This window comes from Ursus americanus, chromosome 2, assembly GCF_024610735.1.
Source record: "Ursus americanus isolate L20-20 chromosome 2, mUrsAme1.1.p, whole genome shotgun sequence".
In the NCBI taxonomy this organism is placed as follows: Eukaryota; Metazoa; Chordata; class Mammalia; order Carnivora; family Ursidae; genus Ursus; species Ursus americanus.
Window position 1 is genome coordinate 28,903,206 of NC_142128.1, and position 18,672 is coordinate 28,921,877.

Consider the following 18,672-nt stretch of genomic DNA (forward strand, 5'->3'; position numbering starts at 1 on the left):
TGTGTGTGTGTGTGTGTGTGTGTTAGAAGATCCATAACATAACATTTACCATTTTAGCCATTTTTTTTAAGTGTACAGTTCAGTGGCATTAAGTACATTCACATGTTATGGAACTATCACCAACATCCATCTCCAGGACTTTTTTCACCTCCCCATACTGAAACTCCTTACTTGTTAAACGTTTAATAGCAAGCCATCCTCCCCACCCCCTTTTCTCTCTAGCCTCTGGGAACGCCCATTCTACTTACTATTTTTGTGAATCTGACTGCTCTAGGTACCTCATAAGAGTGGAATCACTATTTGTCTTTTTGTGACTGGCTTATTTCATTTAGCATAATATCCTCAAAGTTTATCTACCTCGTAGCATGTGTCAGAAAATCTCTCCTTTTTAAAGTTGAATAATATTCCATTCTAAGTATATCTGACTTTTTGTTTACCTATTCCTCTGTTGATGGACACTGGGTTGCTTCCACCCTTTGGCTATTATGAATGGTGCTGCTAGGAACATGGGTGTGCAAATACCTATTCAAGCCTCTGCTTTCAATGTTTTTTGGTGTATGCACAGAAATGGAATTGCTGCATTGTATGATAATTCTATTTTTAATTTTTTAGGAATCCCCATAGTGTTCTCCACAGCGGCCACACCATTTTACCCTCCCACCAACAGCATGCAAGGATTTTAACTTCTTAACTAAGGGATGTGAAAGGGTATCTCATTATGGTTTTGATTTGCATTAGTGATGTTGAGCATCTTTTTGTGTGTTTATTGGCCATTTGTATACCTTCTTTGGGGAAATGTTTTCACAAGTCCTTTGTCCATTTTTTAAACAGATTTTTTGTCATTGAATTGCGGAAGTTCTTTATATATTAATGATATTAACCCCTCATCATATATATGATTCGTAAATGTTTTCTCTTATTCCATGGGTTGACTTTTTACTTTGTTGATAGAATCCTTTGATTCACAAATATTTTAAGTTTTGATGTATCCCCATTCATCTATTTTTTCTTTTGTTGCCTCTGCTTTGGGTATCATATTCAGAAAAAAAAATCAGTGCCAAATCCAATATTATGAAGCTTTTGCCTTATGTTTTATGCTAACAATCTTATAGTTTCACCTCTTAGATTTAGATGTTTGATCTATTTTGAGTTAATTTTTATATGGTATAAACTAAGTATCCAACTTCATTCTTTGCATATGGCTATCCAGTGTTCCCAACACTATTGTTGAAAAGACTGTTCTTTTCCCGTTGTATGATGTCTGCATAATTGCTGTAATTCATACGTTCATATCTGCAAAGGTTTACTTTGGGGGTCTCTATTTCATTGGTTTCTAGGTCTTTATGCCAATACCACTCTGTTTTGATTATTATAGCTTTGTAGTAAGTTTTGATATTTATTTAAATTACTTAGATCTTATTTAAATTACTTAAAATTATTTAAGTTACTTAAAATTTAAATTTAAGTGGCCGTATGTGTCTAGTACTTTCTGTATCGGACTTTTAAAGCTGAAACAAGAAGACAGAGATATTTCAAGCCTGCAGTTTGACTACCTATCATATTTTTCTTCTTCCCATTCTATGTAAACTCCAGAATTCACATTCAATCTCTACTGTTCACACTAGGGATAGTGAACATAATTGCCTATATGTAAATTTCCATTGAATGAAGCAAGGGAAATGAACTTGTGGAAGGAATTGGTGGGGAAAATATGTCCAGACTCTTGAATTCTTTAGAGTACTTAATACTACCTTTTGGGGGAAAATGGTTATCTTTCCCCCCAAAACATACAGATTTTGTACTCAATAAATCTTAAACTAAGAGGTGTGAATGCAGGGGAATTGTGACAACTCAGAACTCTAATCAGAACTCTAATCATGTCTTACATTTATTTATACAGTACTCTATAATTCACAGACATTATCACCACTTATCTTTAAGCTTACTTAGTGGATGAAAAAATTGAGGTTTAGGAAGGCTGAATACATTCCAGACCTAATTAATGGCAGACCTAGCCTTTGAAAGCAACTTCAGAGTCGGCTTTTGTGAAAGATGAAAGTGAATTCATTCACTCAACCTATGTTTATTGAGCATCTACTGCGCATCAACACCGTTGTAGGTTCTGAGGATCAATGGTATACTCCCAACCAACCAAAACAGCAAGATCTCATCTATTTCGTTCGGCAGTCCCATTGGCTAGTACGGTAGATAAAGGTCCCAGCTTCGCATGCTCTTCACCTTTCTCAAGTAACCTTCCCTCCTATTCTTCTTTTTCTCCCCTCCGCCCCCCCTCCACCCCCACCATTATTCTTATTGCAGCACCGGGCTCTTTCTCTTCATAGCGCTGATTGTTTTTCCAAGTGGCAAGTTTGATTTCTGCCTGACTTTCCCCTTTTACCCCAAGTTAAGCTCCAACGGGGCGGGGACTTTGTCTCCTCTGTTCATCACTGTATCTCCATCCGTTTCAGAGTGCCTGGCACATAATGTTGCTAGGGAATATTTGTTCACCAACTGGGTGTCAAGACAAGAACATTTCTTCGGAAGCTACGGTCCTACGTCTGGCCCAGCAAGCTAGACCACGCCCTGGGGATTCCCATAGCCACGCCCCTCCTCTGTCCCTGGAAGGAATGAAAGGAGACCAGCCTGGCCCCGCCCCCGCCGCTGACGCAGGCTCACGTGACGCGCGCCGGCGCTCGCTGTTTCCGGAAGTCGCCGCCGAGGTCTCCGCCGCTGCTACCACCGCTGTTGGAGCGGTCCCTGCGGAACTTTGCGAGTAGAACGGCTGAGGCGGGCCCGGGCGGGGCGCTCTGCAGAATGGAGATAATCAGGAGCAGTGCGTGTCCTCCGTGCACCTCCCCGAGCCCCACGGTCCCCCTCACCCGGCCTGCTAGGCCCAGAGCAGGGCCGGTTTGCTTGACGGGGCCTGGGGCTGAGGCACCCCCTCAGGGGTTTTCTTCCCCTTAAGTCTGTGAGCTTTTGGGGGCCCTGTCCCTCTCTATCCCGTGCATCCCTAGGGGCCTTGTCCTCCTGCCCGGGCATCCCCCAGGGCCGTGTGCCTCTGTGTCCCGTGTGCTTCTGTGGCCCGAGCATCCCCCGCGGCTTGCCCTTCTAAGGCCCGTGCACCTGCTGGGGACTTGACCCCCTCCAACCGTGCACCCCTCGGGGACTTGATACTCTCCGTCTTCTTTATCCTTCTAGGACTTGTTCATCTCCTGCCCGAGGTCTCAGGATCTCCCAGCCCTTCTTTCCTCTCCCGTTAGGAGCTCTTGGGCAGGAAGCCAGGCCACCGTTTCTGAGCCTCTTCTCGGTTTCTCCGCAGATTTTAAGAGTAATCTTCACAAAGTGTACCAGGCCATAGAAGAGGCCGACTTCTTCGCCATCGATGGGGAGTTTTCAGGTATCCCTCGCTTTCAAGCTGGGGGCTAGCAATACATAGCTAAGGCTCCTCCTGACCCCCTGCCCGCTGGCCGCCCCTCCCTATTTATGGCCTTGGGTGTTGTAGGAATCTCTGTTTCCTCTTACACGTTTAAAGGGCCTGGAAGAGGTGCCGTGGGTTCGGGCTCTGAGGGTTACAGATCGAGATCATGGTTGTGGTGCCGCTTACCACTGTGACATGCACGTGGTAGGGTTAAGGTCAGGCTTTTTTTGTGTGTATGGTAAAATACGCATAACATAAAATTTACTATATTAACCCTCTTGAAGTGGTTTTTATAGCTCAGTGGCATTAAGCACATTCACATCATCGTGCATCCATCTCCAGAACTTTTTCGTTTTCCCAAAATGAAGCTGTCAGTTGGACAGTAACTCTCCATTTTTCCCTCCCCACTGCCTCTGTCTCTATGAATTTGACTATTCTAGGCACTTCCTGTAAGTGGGATCATAGAATATTTTTCCTTTGTGATTGACTCTAGGGTCAGGCTCTTGCAAGTAAATGAAGGCATTTCTTTCTGCCTTAGTGAAAGTGTTCATTGCCTACCTCAGCATGGGTGTGTATATGTGTGTAAAACTTTTATCAACATGATTGGCAAAGTTTTTTTTTTCCTTTGGGTAGAAAACTAGTTTCTGAGTTGTTGAAGTCAGTATGAACAATTGCTGTAGATATTCACCTTTGCTACTTGATTTTATGTGTCTAAAAAACTTCAGCCCTTTTTGAAGGAATCCATGCTCAGTTCAATATAATACTTACCTTTAAGCCTGAAGTTTCTAGTTGGAGTCACTTCTCTGGGAAGCTAAGTTTTCACGAGAAATAATTTTGGTCTTTGACCTTCAAAATTCCTTTGTTGGGTAAATATTACTCCAAACTGTTGATCAAGACTGGTACTCTAACAATAAGATTACTGCAGGATTCCTAGATGTCTTATGCATTAATCCTTTTGAAAGCAACAAAACTTAATCATAGAGATTGCTTTCTTAAATCATTATTGTGTTTTGAAACCTGTTTTAGGCACTACACTACCTGTCATCCAATTAAAGCATTCATCTAAATTCATTATTACAGTGTTTAGCTTGGTGTCAAGTGAAATTAATTCTTGTTTTGAAAAAGTGAAGTAAGGAGCACTTCTGATTAATCTTAATTTACAAGAATATGGAATTACATGCCATTGACTAGTTGACTGATGTTTTTACATGACTATTAAGAAAACGTTTATTTCTTAAAATTAGGAATCAGTGATGGACCTTCAGTCACTGCATTGACAAATGGTTTTGACACTCCAGAAGAAAGGTATCAGAAGCTTAAAAAGGTAAGTGGATGTGCTCGAACATCTTTTGGTCTTCCTTACATTGAATTATGAAGAAATGTTATCATTAAACTTGCATGTTAACTTCTCTAACCCCGCTGTGAAATGATATTTTAGTGATGTTAAAAATAACAGCAAAAATAATTGTTTGCTGGAAAATATTTTGGGGAAGGTTTAGTATTTTCAGTGTTAATTTGATTTGTAGGGAATACGATGTGGTTATTTTATGATTTGGAAATAGGCCCAATATGATGCTGTGGTTGGTGGATAGGTGCTTAATTGGGAAAAGTATTAAGAAGCGTATGTAAATTAATAATGCTTCTGATACATAATGTGTAATCTGTTGTAATTGGAAGTATTCTGCTAAAAGTCAAATTGAGTAGTTAGAAAGCCCATCTGATTGAGAGTATTCTTGCTCACGTCAAATATACAGCACTGATTTGACAAGTGTTTTGTTTCCCTTTTCCAGCATTCCATGGACTTTTTGCTGTTTCAGTTTGGCCTTTGCACTTTTAAGTATGACCACACAGATTCAAAGTAGGTTGTTTTAATAAGCGGTGGATTTCTTTTTTCCTGGTGTAATATAGCCCACTAAGTCTCCTTTTGTCTTCTCTCCTGCAGGTACATAACAAAGTCATTTAACTTCTATGTGTTCCCAAAACCCTTCAATAGATCCTCACCAGATGTCAAGTTTGTTTGTCAGGTTGGTAGCATAATTGATTTTCTTCTGTTATGAAGTGCTGATGGGGCAGTGCAGAAATGTGGAATCAGAACTTTCTTTTTAAAATTTGGTTCTACCACCACCTTTGGGTTTTTAGCAAACCATTTCACGTCTTTCAGTCTTAGGGCAGCAAATTTAAGACACTGCTCTTTTCCTCTCTCCGTTAGAATCGGGGTAAGAGCAAGAGACAGGCAGATTGAAACCAGAACATGGAGTTTATTATTAGCAAAGCTGACTTTGGGAATATGGCTTTGTAATGTGTTTCTGTTTGGGATTTTTAATATCTTACCCCTGATTTGAACCTACAGATCAGGTCCTTCAGGCTTCTTCCCAACCCATTCTCTTTGTACTCATCTCCAAGGTTAGAGCTTTATTCTCTAGAGGAACAGAGTATGTGTGTATCCTGTTTAAAAAGAGAGAACCCAGAAGGGGCTAAAGTCATATGCTCAGTTCTGTTTTCATCGTTCCCCAGTGAAGAAAGAGTCCACAGTTTCCTCCTGAGGAGGAGAGGTCATACTTTATGAGCCAAGGTGAGGATTCAGGGAGGTTGCCCTTTAGCACATCGCCTTTAGAGCTGTAGCTCATCTGGTAGACCTCAGTAAATATCAGTTTCTTCTTTCTATTCTCTTAATAATCTGTTATAAAGGATATGGAGGGTGTGAATAAGTGGTGTAGTGTATGGATACGTGATTAGAGACAAGGGATGATCTTTTTTTCCCGTATAATCTTGTGTCCTCGTTTCTCTCTCAGCAAAGTTAGCTCATTTGAGTCTTGCCATCCTTCCCTTCTGCATGTAAGTAGTAATGCAGTTAAGAAAGCCTGGAGGGTAGGCTTCTGAGTGACTGAGCCTTGCCAGATTCTTTCTGTAATAAGGCAAGTGAAATTACAAGTTAATCATATGCCTGGGCTGAGGAGGAAAGGTGAAGGTAATTTTGGTTTTGTAACCTGGTTCCTTAAATTAACAAGTAGGCCTTTATTCTGCATTCAGTTAATAGCTATTTACCAATTACCTTAGTAGGCGATACTAATCAAACAGTATTTGTAGATTCTCACTGAGAAAAAAATAGGCTCTGTCTGGCAATTTGTGTGGATAAAGTTTTCCAGCAATACCAGGAGAAGACAGAAATGTAAGTGGGTTGCATGACATTAGCTGGGCATCAGTTGGGCAAAAGCAGACATTGGCAATGAGACACCTTAGGGATGAGGCTTTGTTCTAAATACAAACACAAGTACAGATACTCTAGGTACGTACTGGAAGCGGGTCAGAAGAACTCTTACTGTCGTACACAAGCTATTCTGTGGTCACACCTGGAATACTTAATGCAATTCTAGTTGCCAGCCACCATTTAAAAAACAAACAAAAAAAGATATAGATTTGAACAGGCCAGAGACTCATGTCTAAAATGGACAATGAGGGGCGCCTGGGTGGCTCAGTCGGTTAAGCGTCTGATTCTTGATTTCGGCTCAGGTCATGATCTCAGGGTCATGAGATAGAGCCCCAAGTCAGGCTCCACACTCAGCGTGGAGTCTGCTTGTCCCTTTCCCTCTGCTCCCTGCCTCCCTCCCCAACTCACATACACTGTGCTTGCGTGCTCTCTGGCTCTCTCTCAAATAAATAAAAAAATAAAATCTTAACAGAGTACAATAAAATGGACAGTGGGATAAACGTTACAATTTTTTTTTTTTGGTCTGGAAAAGCAAAGTAAGAGAAAAGGATTAGACTTAGTATGTAAACTTGTGAATTGTGTGGATAAGGTGAATGATAGTATCTTTGAATTTTGTTTTGTTTTGTTTTGTTTTCCATCCAAGGTGGTTTCTGTTTTGTTTAAAATTCTAGGACTGTTGGGACGCCTGGGTGACTCAGTCGGTTAAGCATTTGCCTTCAGCTCAGGTCACGATCCCAGGGTCCTGGGATCAAGTCCCACATCAGGCTTCAATCCCACATCGGACTCCTTGCTCAGCAGGGAGCCTGCTTCTCCCTCTACCTGGCGCTCCCCCTGCTGTGCACATGCTCTCTCTCTCTGACAAATAAAATCGTAAAAAAAAATAAAGTTCTAGGACTGCAGCAGAGTTGGATCTTACAAGGAGGTGAGCATCTAAAGTCAGAGAGTGGGGCAAAAATTGTGTCTAGGCAAAAATCACTCTTGGAAAGCTCTTATCACCCTTAAAACAGGGTTGAGGAGTAGAGCAACGTAATAGGCTCTTTGAAAAATCAGTGTCTGTACACACAGTGAGATGCTTACACACTAGGCAGGGTATGGAAGAATGGGCCGACTAAGAACCACACATACTCCCAGGGAGTGTACCCATCCAGTGGGATGGGAGGCATTTACATTACTTAAAAAAATTTTTTTGAGTACAGTTGATAAATAATATTACATTAGTTTCAGGTGTACAACATAGTGATTCAACATCTCTGTATGTCATGCTGTGCTCACAAGTGTAGCTACCACCTGTCACCGTACAAAGACTGTTAACATATTATTGATTGTGTTCCCTGTGCTGTACCTTTTGATCCTATGACTTACTCATTCCATGACTAGCAGCCTGTACCTTCCACGTCCTTCACCCATTTTGCCCATCCCCTTCCCTCTTTCCCCTCTGGCAACCATAAGTCTGTTCTCTGTATTTTAGGCATTTACATTGTTTTTATCTTTTTCTTCTCTTTTTTTCTAGCTGAGCATCAGATGTTGACTTTATTGAAGTTAATACATAAATGATTGTGAAATATCAAAACATTCCTGCTATTTGTAGAGTAAATGAGTTTTTTTAATACCCTCTTCCCTGTGCCACCTCCTTCCCCATTTCACTTCTTTTTCCTAACCTTTTTTTAAAGATTGTATTTCTTTCTTTCTTTCTTTCTTTCTTTCTTTCTTTCTTTCTTTCTTTCTTTCTTTCTTTCTTTCTTTCTGAGAGTGAGTGGGCGAGAGAGAGCACACAAGCAGGGAGAAGGGGCAGAGGGAGAGGGAGAAGCACACTCCTTGCTGAGCAGGGAGCCCGATGCAGGACTCAAGACCAGGATCCTGAGGTTATGACCTGAGCTGAAGGCAGATGCTTAAGTGACTGAGTTATCCAGGCAACCCTCCTTTTTCCTGACTTTTATATACTTGTATACATACACAGATTTCCTTCACTTACGATGGTGGCAAGTCCCAATAAACCCATTGTAAGTTGAAAACATTGTAAATCAAAACTGCTTTTAATACCCCTGACCTGCAGAACCTCGTAGAGTAGCCTACCCTACCTTAAACATGCTCCGAACACTTAAATTAGCCTGCTGTTGGGCAAAATTATCTAACACAAAGCCTATTTTGTAATATAATGTTAAAAATCTCGTGTCATTTATTGAATACCATATAGAAAGTGAAACATAGGATGGTCGTATGGGTGCGGCACCTGGCTGACTCAGTCTGGAGCATGCAAGTCTTGATCTCTGGGTTGTGAGTTTGAGCCCCATGATGGGTTAAAAATGACATCTTTAAGATGGTTGTATGGGTACAGAATGGTCGTAAGCACTTGTGTTTACCTGGTTGGGTGGGAGCTCCCACTGCCCAGCATCATGAGAGAATATTGTACTGAACAGATCACTAGCCCAGGAAAGATCCAAATTCAAAATTCGAAGTATTGTTTCTACTGAATGTGTATTCTTTTGCACCACTGTGAAGTGGAAAAATCCTAAATTGAACCATTATTAAGTCGGGGACCATCTATATCCCAAGGTCTACCCACGTATATCTAACTTTACCTTTTTTTTTTTTTTTAAAGATTTTATTTATTTGACGGAGAGAGAGAGACAGCCAGCGAGAGAGGGAACACAAGCAGGGGGAGTGGGAGAGGAAGAAGCAGGCTCCCAGTGGAGGAGCCTGATATGGGGCTCGATCCCAGGACCCTGGGATCACGCCCTGAGCCGAAAGCAGGTGCTTAATGACTGGACACCCAGGCGCCCCTAACTTTACTTTTTTAAAAAAATATATGCGGAATCCTGATACTCCTATTTTATGTAACATGTATTTTCCACTCAACATAGTTTCTTCATATTTCACAGTGTGGCTGTATGTAATTTATTTAATTGGGATTTAGAAGTTTTCCAAAGGTTCCTTTTTCTTTTTCTTTTTTTTGAGAGAGAGCAGGGGAAAGGTCAGAGGGAGAGGGAGAGAGAATCCTAAGCAGGCTCTGCGCCTAGCACGGAGCCTGACACGGGGCTGCATCTCACGACCCTGATCATGACCTGAGCCAAAACCAAGAGTCAGATGCTAAACCAACTGAGCCCCCAGATGCCCCAGCGGTTCCCTATTTTAACAATGTTAGTTAACATTCATGTATAGTGGATCTTGGTGTATATGTGGGATTTTTTTTTTTTAAAGCTCTGTGTCCAATGAGGGACTCCAACTCAGGACCCTCAGATCAAGAGTTGTATGCTCTACTGACTGAGCCAGCCAGGTGCCACATATATGTAGGAATATTTTTATAGGATGTTTGAAAAATATTTTATTATTTATTTGAGAGAGAGAGAGAGCACGTGTGCGTGCGCTTGCACACGCGTGCACACATGAGTGGGGGGAGGAGCAGAGGGAGAAGGAGAAGCAGGGCAGGAAGCCGATGTCGGGCTCTATCCCAGGACCTCGGGATCATGGCCTGAGCCAAAGGCAGACGCTTAACCCACTGAGCCACCCAGGTGCCTCTATAGGATTTTTTATAGATTTCCTAGAAGGGGAATTGCTGACTCATCAGGCATATGCATTTGAAATTTTGATAGCTGCGTGAAATTGTTCTCCCAAGTAGCTATGCAGCTGTGCTCATTTTTTGAATCCTGAAAATGGTACATTTAGGACAAATCAAAGGTAATGGATACTAAGCCCAAATAGATTTTGTAGGGTCAAGGATTTTTTAAAATTACGGTAAGAAACACATAACAAAATTCACCATTTTAAGTAGTTTTCTTTTGTTAAGATTTTATTTATTTGGGAGAGAGAAAGAATGAGCAGGGGGGAGGAGCAGAGGGAGAGGGAGAAGCAGACTTCCCGCTGAGCAGGGAGCCCCAATGTGGGTCTTGATCCTAGGATCCTGGGATCATGACCTGAGCCGAAGGCCGATTAACTGACTGAGCCACCCAGGCACCCCTAAGATAGTCTTTTTTACATCCTCACATGTTTTAAAAAGAATTTGTGTTGGCTAATAAAGATAAATACCGTATTTACCTTTTAACACAACACTTAAAGAATGAGTAAAGGAAAAATTGGAAGAGAAGAAAAATGAAGATGTGCTTAGTTTGGTGTGATTCGAACACAGAATTTGTGCCAAAGAAAGTCTCCGCTGTTTGTCTCTGCGTCTCTTAGTAGCTAAGAGGGGGGAGACAAACACACCTCTGTGGCACATAGGATCAGAACAAAGCAGGGTTCAGAATACCTTTCCTTACCATAAAGAAATCACGAATGCAGAAACCCTTGCTTTGGCTACATGTCGGAAGTGAATACCATCATGAGTGTCATGGGACTGGTACAACGTCCCTCATCCGGGCTGATGGTATCCTGTCAAAGTACAGTTCAGGAAAGGTAGTTCTATGAGGAACCAGATCGGAATGACTCGGGTGTGTCACCCTCTCATGTTCAGACTTAAAACAAGAGATTAGAGTAGCTACGGTCAGATTTCCTGCTCTTCAGTCACATCGAGTCAAGAACTTTGTGATTTGCCATTCGTGTGTACCATGTATGGTGGTATTTTCTTAATGTTTTCATTTAAACTGCTGTATTTTGGCTCGCTCTAGGTTTGAGGTATGTTTGTGTAATCGGTCTTGTTACTGGGATCTTTTCTCTATTTTGGATCTTGAACGTAAAGACCAGCCTATGAAGATTTTGGGTTTTTCAGAATCAACCTTGGGGTGGATGTTGATGTGTTACAACTTGCACGTGTGAGCTACTTTAAACTTGAACTGGTGGTGAGAGACTATCAGTACATTTTATTTCTTTTTATAGTTTCTTCCTCAGTACAGTGTTCAGGAGTTTTCTGCATTTTGGGAGAATATGTGTTTACCCGTCATATTTTTCTTAAATATTGTGAAACAAAGGGTATTTGTTTTATAAACTCTAAAAGAGAAGAGCCCGGATAGTTGAAATGAAAGGGTTATTTGTCAGCCTTGGAGTAGAAATCCTAATTTTCTGACCTTTGGCATGCTATTTTCTTGTCTGTCTGCTTTTGTTTACACGTGTGAATTACCTCTCTACTTCTGTTCACTTATCTGCCACCAACTGTATATTCTGTTCCCTCTTGTTTCAGAGCTCAAGCATTGACTTTCTAGCAAGCCAAGGATTTGATTTTAATAAAGTTTTCCGCAATGGTAAGATGATATGTGGCTTATCCTTAAAGCTTGTAAATTCGGATTTGGTTGAGAATGATCTTTTTGTGCCTGCCAGACAAAATCTCAGAGTCTGAGATAAGAATTTTTAAAAACTTTAGCCTAGTTTACCATGAACCAAATGGGAAGAGTAGACCCTACTTCATTTCGCTCTAACAAGGCCTCACCAACTCCTGATCTTACTGATTGGGGTTTATTCTCTTACTGGTGTGACTCCGTGATCCTAACAGGCCCCCTGTGGGGAGTCACTGCCCTGTTTTCTTCCAGTGAGACAAGCGGCAGAGTACTTTAAAAAGTAGCTGTATGCTAGTAATGTTCTAATGAAAAACTCCCTTTTTTCAAGCGGTGCTTGTTATGTACTTGGAGACAGTTTCTCATGGGAGGGAAAAAGTCTGCGTAGACGGCACGGTCAGGACAGCTAACTAACTGGGTGGTGTGACAGGTGGGTGGACACCTCGAGGAAAGGGACTGCATCTCATTCATTTCAAATCCCCGGTGCATAGCGTGAGTCCTCTTCCGTGTCAGGGAAGTGATCCTAATATTCATGAGTGAACATTGGGCGTTAAAGTCCCCACGAGAGTGCTTTTCCTTCCTTTATTTCCTGAAGAGTGTTTCCGTGCGGTTTTAAGCACCTGCTGCTGTAAGGTCAGTAACTACTTTTAATTATCCTCACAAATCGTATTCTTTTCCACTGTGAAGGCTGAATTATTGAGTGAGTTCAGAAGGGAGATTTTTTCCAACAAATGTACTGGAACATAGACTTAAAAAATTCTCTCCCCCCTCAGCAGGATTGTCTTGCGAGCCCTTTAGAAACTGTGCCATGGTGTTTTTTCATTGCCTCACTGGTGCTTCATTTTCATTTTTATCGATGATTTTGGTTTTTGGAAATACTAAAAAAAAAGAATTTTGGAGCCCAGACCTCTTAACATTGTGCACGAGCCGGCTGGGCAACACCATCTGGGTGTTGCACGGTTTTTTTCCTTTTGGTTCATGCTTGACTCTGAAAGCCATTATAAAATACAAATTCCAAGGGGCACCTGGGTGGCTCAGTTGGTTAAGTGTCCAACTCTTGATCTCAGGGTCATGAGTTCAAGCCCCGCATTGGGCTCCATGATGGGTGTGGAGCCTACTTTAAAAAATAAAATAAATTAAATACGAATTGCAAGTGTAGTTAGAGCGCTATATTGAAATAAGTGTAGAAATCTTTAGAAGGAACTACTTTAACCAGCTTCTCTGGATGTATAGTTTCTAGCCTGATGGTTTTATTTTCACAAAAGGAGAGAAACAGCCAAGTTGGAGTGTGCCTCATTCTCCTTGTTCTATAGCCAGACCTTAAAATATTTTCATCACAACTGAATCAGGACTCCCAGGACATCTATCATGACCAGACTCTTGTCCCCACGCCGTTGCTGGTACTTTCTCAATATGATCTAGACCCTCCCTTCTCTTCTTTATCAGTTCTTTCCACTTGGCTCCGTAAATGCTGGACCCTTCTCTCCTGACAGTCTTCTTGGAAGTGCCTTTCATTTCCTGGCCTGGAATGGAACTGGGTGACTCCTCTTTTGCTCCCCTGCCCCTGCAGCCCTCTGGAACTCAGGTGGTTTTACCTCTCTCATTTTGTCTGTCCAGGCAGGCGTCCATCGGTTTCCTTGTTCCCTGTGCTGCTTGCGAGCCTCTTGGATTCCCTCTGCCCTGGAGCCACTGTTGGCAGGGATGTGTCACTCCTCTTTCTGCCAATTTCATGGGCGTGGCATTTAGGACAGCCTTGGCTTTGGCTTACTGTCTTCTCTCTACTCCTACCTCCCTCCTCATTGTGGGTGACATCAGCATCCATGGGGACAATGAGCAAACGCTCTTTGTTTCTTGACCAGGCATGCAGTGGTCTTTGCTTGTACGTCCCCTTAGTCATCTCAGTCCTCTACCCATCACGGGTCTTATCACCACTAACTGTGCCCACCTCCAGCATTTCTCATGCTGACAGCACTACCTCTTGTCCTTTCGTTTACTTCATCTCATTACTTGTGATGTTAACTTGTTTTTTCCATTGTGGAAAAAAGACACACATCATTTACCATCTTAACCGTATTTAAGTATTCCGTTCAATGAATCTAAGGACATTCATATCATGCAGCTGTTGGTGTTAACAACATTGATCACTTTTTTACCAATTAATTTTAGCATCGACTGATGATTCTTGCATGGAATGATTAGTAATGCCGATAGTCGTGATTTTTCCAATTCCATCATTGTAGAAAGTTCATTAGTGTCCACATGACCTTTAATGCCACCCATATTGTGCTGATCCTTAAGTAGAGATCTCAGTACCTTTCTCCTGAACGTTAGGCTTATATCTACCACCCTTAATTTATGTATACCCTAAGTGATTTATATATCCAGGAGATAGCTTTTGATTTTCACTCCTTGGGCAAAACTGTTCTTTACCCACTGTTCCCCACCTCCATAGTAGACTTGTCATCTATCCAACCGCTTACACTTAATAGTCAGATGTCACTTTTGATCTTGCTCTTCCCTTTATTCCTCCCTTCTCGTATATCAATAAGTTCTCTCATTCCTATCACTCAAGTCATTCTCTTCATCTCTGTAGTCTAAGCTAGGTCACAAACCATGACCCCTTGCCTACTTTGTAAATAAGGTCTTATTTTAAATAAAGCCATTTCCGTTCTTTCACCCCTTGTGTATGGCTGTTTTCATGTTGCAAGCGCAGAGCTGACTGGTTGTAACAGAGCTCCCCATGTGGCTCATAAGCCTGGAGCATTTACTGTGTGTGCCCTTTTAAGAGAAAGTTTATTGACCTCTGATGGAAGCAGTTACTTCTGGCCTGGACAGTTGCTTTTAACTGACTTCCCTACTTCAGCCCTCACAGGAGTCAAAATGATCTCTTAGAAACGAGAAGCAGATAATGTAATTATCTTGCTTAAAATGTTCTAATGATACTCCATTGCTCTTAGAATGAAATAAATTCTTACCCTGACCTGTAAGGCCTGTGCAATCTGGTGCCATCCTCTCCATGACGATATTGAGCCATTGTCCTGCTCACTGTGTTCTGGTCACACCAGCTTCCTTGCTGCTGTGGGAGCAGTCCGGAGTAGCCTGTCCTCTGCACCTTTATACTGGTACCCCTGCCTGAAATACTCTGCTCCTGGCTCTTTGCCAGCCTGATTCATTCTTATCCTTTGGGTTTTCACTCGCAATGACCTTCTCTGATCATCTTGTCGGAAGTCGTTCCCTTCACCACAGAGCAGGATGTGTCTCTCTTGTTCACTCTTAGACCCCTTGTGCCCGATACAGTGCCTGGCCCAGTTGAAGTGCCAAATAAGCATTTGTTGGGAGAAGAATGAACGATGGGAGCGAATGAATAGACCAATGTTTCAAAATCATTTGCTTTTTCTGTTGATTTTTTGGGATGTAGTTATATATATTCGGTCTTTCCTGAGTGTTTTAGATTCACAGGTTTGTTCAAGAATTTTTATGTTAAAATTTTTATGTTTAGTTATTTGTGCTAATGCATTATTTTTAAAATTGCATTTAGGAATCCCATATTTAAATCAGGAGGAAGAGAGACAGTTAAGAGAGCAGTATGATGAAAAACGTCTGCAGTCCAATGGTGCAGGAACTCTGTCTTACGTGTCTCCAAACACTTCGAAATGTCCTGTGACAATTCCTGAGGACCAGAAGAAATTTATTGACCAAGTGGTGTAAGTTCCAAAACTGAAACCAGATGTGCATTATGTAAATGTATGTTGGGGCCGAACTGACAGCTGTATTTTTTTTTAACATTTTATTATTTATTTGAGAGAAAGAGAGAGAGAGAGAGCACGTGCACACGAATGGTGGGGTAGGGGCAGAGGGAGAGGGAGAAGCAGGCTCCCTGCTGAGCAGGGAGCCTGACTCGGGCCTTGATCCCAGGACCCTGAGATCATGACCCTAGCCAAAGGCAGACGCCCAACTGACTGAGCCACCTAGGCGCCTCCTGACATCTGTATTTTAAGCTTGAGCTGTATACACTCAGCGCACGCAAGTGTGGTAGGGTGAATGGCAGGATTTCATTGTTTCATACCTGAATTGTGTAATCACAGCACATTGTAAAATAGAATTCTGTGTACTGTTCTTAGACTTCCCATGTGTTCTGAGCAAGAGACTCTTTCAGCCAGTCGGCATACCTCCTGTATGGATCCAGGGCCCATAAACACCATCCAGTTTTCCTGAGGGCAGAGTAATGAAACAGGCCCATCTAGATATTTGCAACACGTCTCCATTTTTGTTTTGTTTTATATTTATTTTTTTAAAGATTTTATTTATTTGAGAGGGAACGAGAGAGCGTGAGAGGGGAGAGGGTCAGAGGGAGAAGTAGACTCCCTGCTGAGCTGGGAGCCCAATGCAAAACTCAGTCCCGGGACTCCAGGATCATGACCCGAGCTGAAGGCAGTCGCCTAACCAACCGAGCCACCCAGGCGTCCCTATTTTGTTTTTTGAATGAAGTTTCTGACTACCACACAGGCCCCTGGAGGAGTGTCTGGTTTTACTGAGTTTCTGGTACAACTGCTTTACTAGAAAAGTAAAAATTAATTACTGACTTAATTTTACTTGTATAGTTGACACACAACGCTCCATGAGTTTCGGGTGTGCAGCACAGTGATCTGACAGGTTTATACATGACGCTGTGTTCACAGGTGTAGCTCCTACCTGTCCCATTACTTCACTGTTACAGTGCCATTGATGGTATTCCTGATGCTCTGCTTTTTATTCCCGTGACTGACTTATTTAATTTTTTTTGGCTTTACTTTTTTTTTCATTTAAATTCAATTAACATACAATGTGTTACTAGTTTCAGAGGTAGAGTTCAGTGATTCATCATACCCAGTGCTTATTACATCATGTGCCCTCCTTAATGTCCATCACCTAGTTACCCCATTCCCCCACCCCCTCCCCTTACTTATTTCATAACTGGAGGCCTGTATCTCCCTCTCCCCTTCACCCATTTTGCCCAACCCCCTGCTCCCCCTCCCCTAGAAAAGTAAAAATTTAAATTGCTTGTATTGATGAATCCTTGAGAAGTTTCACTAACTCATGAATAACAACAGAAAGAATATGTCCAAATAAAGTTTTTTTAAAAAAAGATTTGTGTAGTTAGTTTTAGAGAGAGAAAGAGGAAGAGAGGGGGAGAGAGGGAGCATGAGCAGGACAGGCAGAGGGAGAAAGAGAGAGAATCTCAAGCAGATTCTAAGCTGAGCAGGGAGCCCCACACAGGGCTTGATCTCACAACCCTGAGATCATGACCTGTGCCGAGACCAAGAGTTGGATACTTAACCAACTGTGCCCCCCCAGGTGCCCCCGCTCCCTGTAAAGTATTTTTACATGTAATCACGTATAACCTGATTGGGTAGAGTTACATTGTCTTATGTTCTTATAGTGAGATTGCTTCTGAGTGTGATTATTCTGTTGGGTTATGACTTCGTTCCTTTAAGATATTGATGGTGATGTTTTCATTCTAATTCCTCAGAGAGAAAATAGAAGATTTATTACAAAGTGAAGAAAACAAGAACTTGGAATTAGAGCCATGTACTGGGTTAGTTGCCCTGAATATTTTCATGTGTTCTTTTGTTGTCGAGGTGGTTGATTGTGCCATGTGCTCCATTTTGGTGTTCGAAACACGCATTCGTAGTCTTTTTATTGTTTCTGCGTTCCCAAGATGTAAGCACTAACTCGAGCATTAACGCAGTAGGGACAATGGTATATTGAGGCACCGAATGAACAGTTTGTCCTGTCCTGGAGGGGAGAAAACCTTTGTGCATCTTTGGCTTCAAGTTACGCTCCAGAGTGGCATAATTACTTTAGCCTTGAAGAGTGCCTCTTACCTGAAGGCTTAAAGAGAAAAATTCACTCTCAGCCCAGTTTTATCCTTTTAGTTTCTCTCTGGAGTAAAAAACATCAGTGTTTTAAAGAGGCAGTGGCTCAGACACCTTACTTCCCTTTTACTATGTGAGTAGCTTCACAGAAGCAGTTTAATGCATGTGTCTACTTTAAAGTCATTGTACAGCCACAGGAAGTGATACTGTGGTTGGACCAGAACTTTTTACCTCTTGGGTAAATGTGATATAAAAACATTAAAGAAGATTCTGATGAAGGCAAGTGATGAGGGATCCTGCCGCCTCGGATATCCCACCTGTATTTTGTTTGTGTATTACCTGTCACTTCTCATGGCGTCGCTTTTAAAAATTAAATGTCTTTCCCCAGCCAGTGCGTGATCGGTTAGGATTTTCTTTTAATGAGCCCAAATCAGTACTTTCTCTTTTGTTTTTATAGGTTCCAAAGAAAACTAATTTATCAGACTTTGAGCTGGAAGTAAGTGTTCATATTATATGTGAGAGCTCTGTGAGGGACCCAGGATTTGAAACTAAATACAATCTTTTAGCTCTCTTCACTTTGGAGATTCTGTAGCTTTTGGTGATTTGACCATACCATGCTCTTGGGCAGTGCTTTATTATGCTACTTCCCCCTACTTCTTAAGTTCCGTGAATACCCGCTAATTTTCTTTGTTATTATTTTTAGCAGGTGCATTTAAGCCTTTAAAATTTTCTTTTAATTGTCACTTTGGCCTTAAGTCCATTAAGTTCTGGATGTATAGTGTTCTGTTCCTTGAAGGTATATGATACAGTTGGGGTTTTAAGATCTAGCAAAGAGCTAGGTGAATGCTCTTTCTAAAGCAGGGGTTGGATCATGGGTGGGTTTCAGGAGGTCTGTGAATCCCCTGAAATCACATCCATAATTTTGTGCATGTATTTTTCTGCAGGTGTTTCCATTGGTTTCTCTGTATTTTCACTTTTTTTTTCTTTTTTTTT

The 18,672-nt window shown here is 41.8% G+C and overlaps 1 protein-coding gene across 2 annotated transcripts in view; it reads left to right on the forward strand.

The window, feature by feature from the left end:
• The window catches only part of PARN (poly(A)-specific ribonuclease), a 155,747-nt gene that overhangs the window by 1,059 nt on the left and 136,016 nt on the right, over positions 1–18,672 (forward strand). For both annotated transcript variants that reach the window (XM_045776083.2, XM_045776084.2), the window contains exons 2-10: positions 2,469–2,833; positions 3,320–3,397; positions 4,663–4,742; positions 5,209–5,276; positions 5,361–5,442; positions 11,734–11,794; positions 15,363–15,528; positions 17,334–17,399; positions 18,137–18,175. In XM_045776083.2, coding sequence (XP_045632039.1) covers positions 2,815–2,833; positions 3,320–3,397; positions 4,663–4,742; positions 5,209–5,276; positions 5,361–5,442; positions 11,734–11,794; positions 15,363–15,528; positions 17,334–17,399; positions 18,137–18,175 — 659 coding nt within the window. In that variant the 5' untranslated portion in view covers positions 2,469–2,814. The remainder of the gene's footprint in view (positions 1–2,468; positions 2,834–3,319; positions 3,398–4,662; positions 4,743–5,208; positions 5,277–5,360; positions 5,443–11,733; positions 11,795–15,362; positions 15,529–17,333; positions 17,400–18,136; positions 18,176–18,672) is intronic.